The sequence below is a fragment of the Apodemus sylvaticus genome, chromosome 5, assembly GCF_947179515.1.
Source record: "Apodemus sylvaticus chromosome 5, mApoSyl1.1, whole genome shotgun sequence".
NCBI lineage: Eukaryota > Metazoa > Chordata > Mammalia > Rodentia > Muridae > Apodemus > Apodemus sylvaticus.
This window is the reverse complement of record NC_067476.1, coordinates 68,670,291-68,677,857: the sequence shown is the minus strand read 5'-3', so window position 1 is coordinate 68,677,857 and position 7,567 is coordinate 68,670,291. Positions and strand designations below refer to the sequence as shown.

Genomic DNA, 7,567 nt, shown 5'->3' with positions numbered 1-7,567 from the left:
ATCAGTAGCCTTCCTATACTCAAAGGATAATCAGGCTGAGAAAGAAATTAGCGAAATGACCCCCTTTACAATAGCCACAAACAGTGTAAAGTACCTTGGGGTCACTCTTACCAAACATGTGAAAGATCTGTATGACAAGAACTTCAAGACTCTGAAGAAGAAAATGGAAGAAGACCTCAAAAAATGGAAAAACCTCCCATGCTCATGGATCAGCAGGATTAATATAGTTAAAATGGCCATTTTGCCAAAAGCAATATACAGATTCAACGTAATACCCATCAAAATCCCAATTCAATTCTTCACAGAGTTAGAAAGAGCAATCCTCAAATTCATCTGGAATAACAAAAAAACCCAGGATAGCTAAAACTATTCTCAACAATAAAAGAAATTCTGTGGGTATCAGTATCCCTGACCTCAAGCAATACTACAGAGTTATAGTGTTAAAAACTGCATGGTATTGGTACAGTGACAGGCAGGAGGATCAATGGAACAGGATTGAAGACCCAGAAATGAGCCCACACACCTATGGCCACTTGATCCTCGACAAAGGAGCTGAAAACATCCAATGGAAAAAAGATAGCCTTTTCAACAAATGGTGTTGGTTCAACTGGAGGTCAGCATGCAGAAAAATGGGTATTGATCCATCCTTGTCTCCTTTTACTAAGATCAACTGCAAATGGATCAAGGACCTCCACATAAAGCCAGACACTCTGAAGCTAATAGAAAGAAACTAGGGAAGATCCTTGAGGCCATCGGTTCAGGGGGAAAGTTTCTGAACAGATCACCAATAGTATATGCTCTAAGATCAAGAATTGATAAATGGGACCTCATAAAATTACAAAGTTTCTGTAAGGCAAAGGACACCATCAAAAGGACAAATCGGCAACCAACTCATTGGGAAAAGATGTTCACCAACCCTACATCAGATAGAGGGCAAATGGATGGAGCTGGAGAACATCATACCAAGTGAGGTAACCCAGACTCAAAAGATGAATCATGGTATGCACTCACTAATAAGTGGATATTAACCTAGAAAACTGGAATACCCAAAACATAATCCACATATCAAATGAGGTACAAGAAGAACGGAGGAGTGGCCCCTTGTTCTGGAAAGACTCAGTGAAGCAGTATAGGGCAAAACCAGAACAGGGAAGTGGGATGGGTTGGGTGGGAAAACAGGGGGAGGGAAGGGGCCTGATGGGACTTTCGGGGAGTGGGGGGTCTAGAAAAGGGGGAAATCATTTGAAATGTAAATAAAAATATATCAAATTAAAAAAGGAAATGTAAATAAAATAATCAATAAATTTTTTTCAATTAAAAAAAAGATTAATTAAATAATTTATTTAATTATTTTATATAGGTGAGTACACTGTTGCTGTCTTCAGACACACCAAAAGAGGGCATTACAGATCCCATTTCAGATGGTCGTGAACCACTATGTGGTTGCTGGGAATTGAACTCAGGACCTCAAGAAGAGCAATCGATGCTCTTATTGGCTAAGCCATATTTCCAGCCCCACCACCTGTCTCTTATGAATATTTTATTTCTCCTTCTAAGTGAAAATCAAGCTTCCTCACCTGTACCTTCCTACTTGTTTAGCTTATTTGAATCTGTGGAATCTAACATACACGAACCCCAGTAGAGCGATAGTGACACCAACCCACCCATAAAACTTTAAACCCAAAATTTATCTTGTCTTCAAGTAATGCAGACATGAGGGAGGGAGCAGAGACTGAAGGAATGACCAAACAATAACCCGCCCAACTTGAGACCTGTAGCATGAGCTAGCACCAAATCCTTAACACTATTAATGACACTGTTTTGCCTGAAAACAGGAGCATGCTGTCCTGTTAGAGGCTCCTCCACCTAGCAGCTGATCCAGACCGATACAGACACCCACAGAAAATGGATGGAATTGGGAAGAGTCTATGGACAAATAGGAAGAAGATTTGTGGCCCTGAAATGAATAGGAACTCCACAGGAAAACGATAAGAGTCAAGTATTCTGGCCCTGTGGGGATCTCAGAGTCTGAACCAGCAGCCAAAGAACATACACAGAATATACCTAGTCCTCCCTGCTCTTATGTAGCAGATAATGATGTTTGATGTTTTGGGGCATCCTGAATACCTGAAACAGGAGCTATGCCAAAAGCTGTTGTCTGTGCGTGGGGTATGTTCTACTACCTGGGCTTCCTGTCTGCTCTCAGAGGGAGAGGGATTGCATAGACTTGAAATGAAAGGGTGATGGGGATACCCCGTGAGGGGCACCCACCTGCTCACAGGAGAAGGGAAGGATATTTGGAGGAGGTTGTTGATAGCCCTGGGGTGAATCGTATTTGATATTAATTCTCCTGTGAGGGGCTTCAAACAAGCAATGAGTAAGCACTCAGGTGATTTCCTGTAAACCTTCTTCCCACCTTAATCTATAAATAAAGCCCAGAGCTAGTGATTGGGCAGATAAAGAAGGGCAAAGAAAGGCAGGAAGGTGGAGCTGAAGATTTTGGGAGGGAAGGAGAGAGAGAGAGAGAGAGAGAGAGAGAGAGAGAGAGAGAGAGAGAGAGAGAGAGAGAGAGAGAGTGCAATAGAGGAGGAGACAGAAGAAAAGCAGAGCAGAAGCATCTGGCCAAAACCACAAGTTATAAGGGGCTCATAGATGGGGAAGATGGTAGTGTAGTGTTTGATCTGCCCATTCTAGGCACACAGAATGTATTCATATTAAGTAAGTTGTGTTTTATTTGCCAGAGCACATTTGGGTTGGAGATTTACAGCAACAGGAAGTGACCTAGAGGAGGGCAGTGAACAAAATGAAAAGTGAATAACTAAAAAGCTTAAATTAATTATTTTAAAGGTCAGAGATAGAAAAAAACAGTCTTATGTGTGTGGGAGACTTCAGAGGAAAAAAGTTGATGGAGAAGTTTTAACCACATTATCTTAAAAATAAAATGAAATAATTTAGGCACACTGCTTGTAGTATATCTGAATTATCAAAATTCTGAAATAAGAACAACCAGAGCTTAGATGAAAAATGAACAGACCTTTAAATTTTTCAGGTTTTTGTTAAAACAAACTTCATGTGTATCTATTTGTGGGTTTTTTTGAACATCTGTTAGCTCACTTATATAAACATATGTTGCATACACTTTTAATGATCATCTACTCACACAGGTATCTCTTCAAGGGATTGTAAGAATGCATATTAACATGTATAGGATAACAGGGATCAAAAAATATACTACTTGCTAAAGAGATTTTAAAGACATAATGAGATAGGGAAATAATTGAAACAAAGACAATACAAATCTTATAAGACTCTCATACTTCTTATTTGGTCAGGAACATTTTCTCAAAATTGAAGAAACAGCCAAAATTAAAGAAATAGAGTAAACATGAGGGCTGGAGAGATGGCTGCAGAGATGGCTAAGTGGTTAAGGGCACTGACTGTTCTTCCAGAGGTCCTAAGTTCAATTCCCAGCAACTACCTGGTGGCTCACAACCATCTGTAATGAGATTGGATGCCCTCTTCTGGTGTGTCTGAAGATAGCAACAGTGTACTCACATACATTAGATAGATAGATAGATAGATAGATAGATAGATAGATAGATAGATAGATAGATAGATAGATAGATAGATAATAAATATCTTAGGGCTGGAGAGATGGCTTAGTGGTTAAGAGCACTGACTGCTCTTCTGAAGGTCCTGAGTTCAAATCCCAGCAACCATATGATGGCTTACAACCATGAGCAACGAGATCTGATGCCATCTTCTGTAGTATCTAAAGACAGCTATAGTGTACTTACTTATAATAAAGAAATAAATCATTTAAAAATAAATATTTTTTTAAAAAAGATTAAGCACAAATTAATATGAACATTATCAAAGTATTTTCATATTTTTTAAATTTCTACTTTTAGTAAAATCAAATCAGCTCATGATAACCATAAAGCACATTGGTAAAAGTAATCTATTCAATGCCTGTCATTAATCAAGACTAAAGTTGAAATCACTAATAAAGGTGAAAATGTAGAGCTTTGGTAAAGGTTTCCTGACTCATAAGGGAAGCTATACTCAGACATCTAATTAATTACATTTGATTAAGAGAAAGAGTAGAGAAAGAGCCTTAAGAGAGTTAAGTCCCAACAGTCTCTAGTGGAAATAAATGTATCTATCTATTGCTCAGGTACAAGAGAATAGCACAAGAAGACACTCATCTCAGGTAGGTTTCTGAATGAAGTGCATACAAACAAAATACATTTCATTTAATTTTCTTTGAAATCAATCAAACTCAAGCTGATTAATGTGTAAATAAATTGTTTAACCCCGTGTTATTAGACAAAAAGAGAGAGAAAGAGAGAGAAAACAAGTTCTATTTAATGGTCAGTGATAATCTTCGTTCAACCTTAACAAATGTTATATCTCTACATTCATTAGTAGGGAGAATTTTAAGAGCAAAACATGGTTTTATATCAATGCAGAATGCAAGTTATTTGTTCCTGTAGGAAAACATACTAATTGTCAGGTGGTCACCATGTGCCAATTTAAATTTTGTTCTAGACTTATTCAAATAATTCTGGTCATTCCATAGCAAAGGTTCTGATATTTGCTCATCAAAACCCACATGAAAAAACAAAAAACAAAAAAAAACAAAACTGTTGTATTCCGTAGCTGACTGCAGCTACTACAAACTGGGTTGCTGGAACAGAAGCTGAGGGATAGATGGGAAGGGGTAAAAAGAACGAGGCCAGGACAATAGTTTACCAATCAAGGCCCCAACTTTAATGGTGGTCAGACCTTTTAACAGTTTGGGTAAGTCCCTCCCCCCAGACTCCAGGCTGAGTTCCGAGGAAGTGGCCTGTCCTTCAAACAGCTGGGTGGGTCACCTGCTTAATTCAGGAATTTGTAGACCTGGAGGAACAATGAGCTTAACCTCTCTCTGAGCTTCTCCACACTAGGTGGAGCAGGATCCTGACTAGTAAGGGATTCCCTGCTCAACAAAGGTTAGGAGAAGTTCACCTTGACCAATGTCAAGTACACTCAGAGCACTCCACCCTAGGATAAAAATTCCTTCTGTAGCCCACTTCCCTATTATGCCCTAAGATCAGATTCCTGCCTGAAGCCCTTGTCCTTGGCTAATGTCAAGTTCCTACCAATGGCATGACACCCCAAAATGGCTCTGTACAAAAAAACCATTGAAGCTGTAAAAATATGCCATTCACAGCACACATTCTAGTTCTCATATAAATCAATGGGATAAACAGCTGCCTATGATAAATACACAAAAGTAAGACTACAAAATAAATAGGGCACTGCAATTGTCAATTTCTGTTATAGGGAGAGAAAAAAACAGTTTTCTGAATAGAGTGATACAGGGTCTATCAACCACTTCAGGACTGGCCACATGTTCAGTAATGACAAACAGATAATGGACACTGCTGGTTGTTTGCTTTACTTTTACCTGGTTTCACTTTGGTGTTTTGTTTTGCTTTTTCATAGGGAAGGATATTTTATTTTGTTTTCTTGATTTTGGAATTTTGGTTTTTTGGTAAGGTTTTGTATGTTTTTTTTTGAGAAAGATATTAAAGTCTGTTGGATTGTGATTGTGAGAGAATCTGGAAGGACTTGGAGAAAAGAAGAATATGACCAAAATATATTTAAACTTAAAATTTGTTTTAAATAATGAAAACATACAAATAATAAAACTTAAAATAAGCCAAGTTAGAAATCAATAACCAGCAGAAAAGTTTGCTGTTTTCTGTCACAACTAATTCCTCTTCTGTTTTACTTATTTATTTGATTTTTGCCACTTGTGCTCATGTAAGTGATATTTAGATGTGGCATATAATGGAAAATAATGACAGACATTTCAGTAAATGATCATTCATACTTGTAATGACATAGTACCATAATTCTTTTTATATATTAAATCACAGATATCTGTTAATGTCAAATACTGTTGAAGCAAAAGCAATGACTAATAGCCTATACCAATTGAGAACCTTATTCAGCATATAGCACTTTCTATTATTATTATTATTATATTGTTTAACATCACCTATAGCCTATCAGATATGGAAACATGTTTTATATATTTAAATTTGCTGCTTAATAATAAGTGAAAGAGAACAATCAGAGCTATACAGATCAAATATTTTATGAATATTTAGATACAAAGACTATGAACTTCCTATTCTGCTTTTATAACTTCAGTGTCCTGATTTATACATTTTTTCTAAATGTTTTCAGACTTTATAAAAATTTATTTAATTATTAAATAATGTGCTTAATTAAATTAAATACTGTTCTATACTTGTACAGTAAAAATTAAAACTAGTGTATTATTGCATTGTTATTTTTTTGTAAATTTTTAGACCAAAACCAAAGAATCATGGATACAGGGAACTGCTCCTCACTGACAGAATTTCTCCTTTTGGGAATTACCGATAACCCTGAGGTAAAAGTGTTTTTATTCACGATGTTTCTAGTTGTTTATCTCACTAATCTGCTGACAAATCTTGGAATGATCATTGTGATCAGAATGGATCCACAGCTTCACACACCAATGTATTTTTTTCTCAGCCACCTCTCTTTCTCTGATCTTTGCTATTCCACTGCAGTTGGTCCCAAGATGCTTGTAGACCTCCTGTCCAAGAACACATCTATTTCTTTTCTTGGCTGTGCTATGCAGTTTTTCACTTTCTGTATATTTATAGATGCTGAGTGTGTGCTGCTGGCAGTCATGGCATTTGATCGATATAAGGCCATTAGTAACCCCCTACTGTATGCAGCAGACATGTCCAGGAATGTGTGCTTCCAATTATTGACTGGTGTTTATTCTGTGGCATTAGTAGATGCTTTGATACATACAACATTGACATTTCACTTATGTTTTTGTGGGTCTAATGAGATTAATCATTTCTTCTGTGATATTCCTCCAGTGTTAGTACTGTCTTGTTCAGATACACAGGTCAATGTGTTAGTCATATTCACCGTTTTTGGTTTCATTGAACTGAGCACCATCTCAGGAGTTCTTGTCTCCTATTGTTACATCATCTCATCAGTCTTGAAGATCAATTCTGCTGCTGGAAGATTAAAGGCTTTCTCTACCTGTACATCACACTTGACTGCTGTTGCAATTTTTCAAGGAACTATGCTTTTCATGTATTTCCGGCCAAGTTCTTCCTACTCCCTAGATCAAGATAAAGTGACTTCCCTTTTTTATACACTTGTAATCCCCATGCTGAACCCTCTGATTTATAGTTTGAGGAACAAAGATGTTAAAGAGGCACTCCAAAGAATAAGAAGTAAAATGTGTTTAAAATAATTGTATTATATATATATATATATATATATATATATATATATATATATATATATATATATATATATATATATATATATGACATACTTCACTATCTTCACTGGATGATTTTCTAGAATTTCCTCTGCATATACATTATGGCTGTTAATGTGGACATTGTTACCTTGTTTTGGAACTCTCTTTTTCCTATTGGGTTGCCTTCTCCAGCCTAGATATGAGGGATTTTTCCTTGTCCTATTGTATCTTGTTTTG

The 7,567-nt window shown here is 36.7% G+C and overlaps 1 protein-coding gene across 1 annotated transcript; it reads left to right on the top strand.

The window, feature by feature from the left end:
* The first annotated feature begins 6,379 nt into the window (after positions 1–6,379).
* LOC127685580 (olfactory receptor 5W2-like) lies at positions 6,380–7,318 on the top strand. The gene has a single exon (XM_052182886.1). It carries the CDS (start codon positions 6,383–6,385, stop codon positions 7,316–7,318), a length of 936 nt encoding a protein of 311 aa, XP_052038846.1. The 5' UTR covers positions 6,380–6,382.
* Positions 7,319–7,567: the final 249 nt, after the last annotated feature.

Bases quoted from the DNA above. Each gene is read 5' to 3' on its own strand.
- LOC127685580 (XM_052182886.1), top strand. From the start codon at position 6,383: ATGGATACAGGGAACTGCTCCTCACTGACAGAATTTCTCCTTTTGGGA.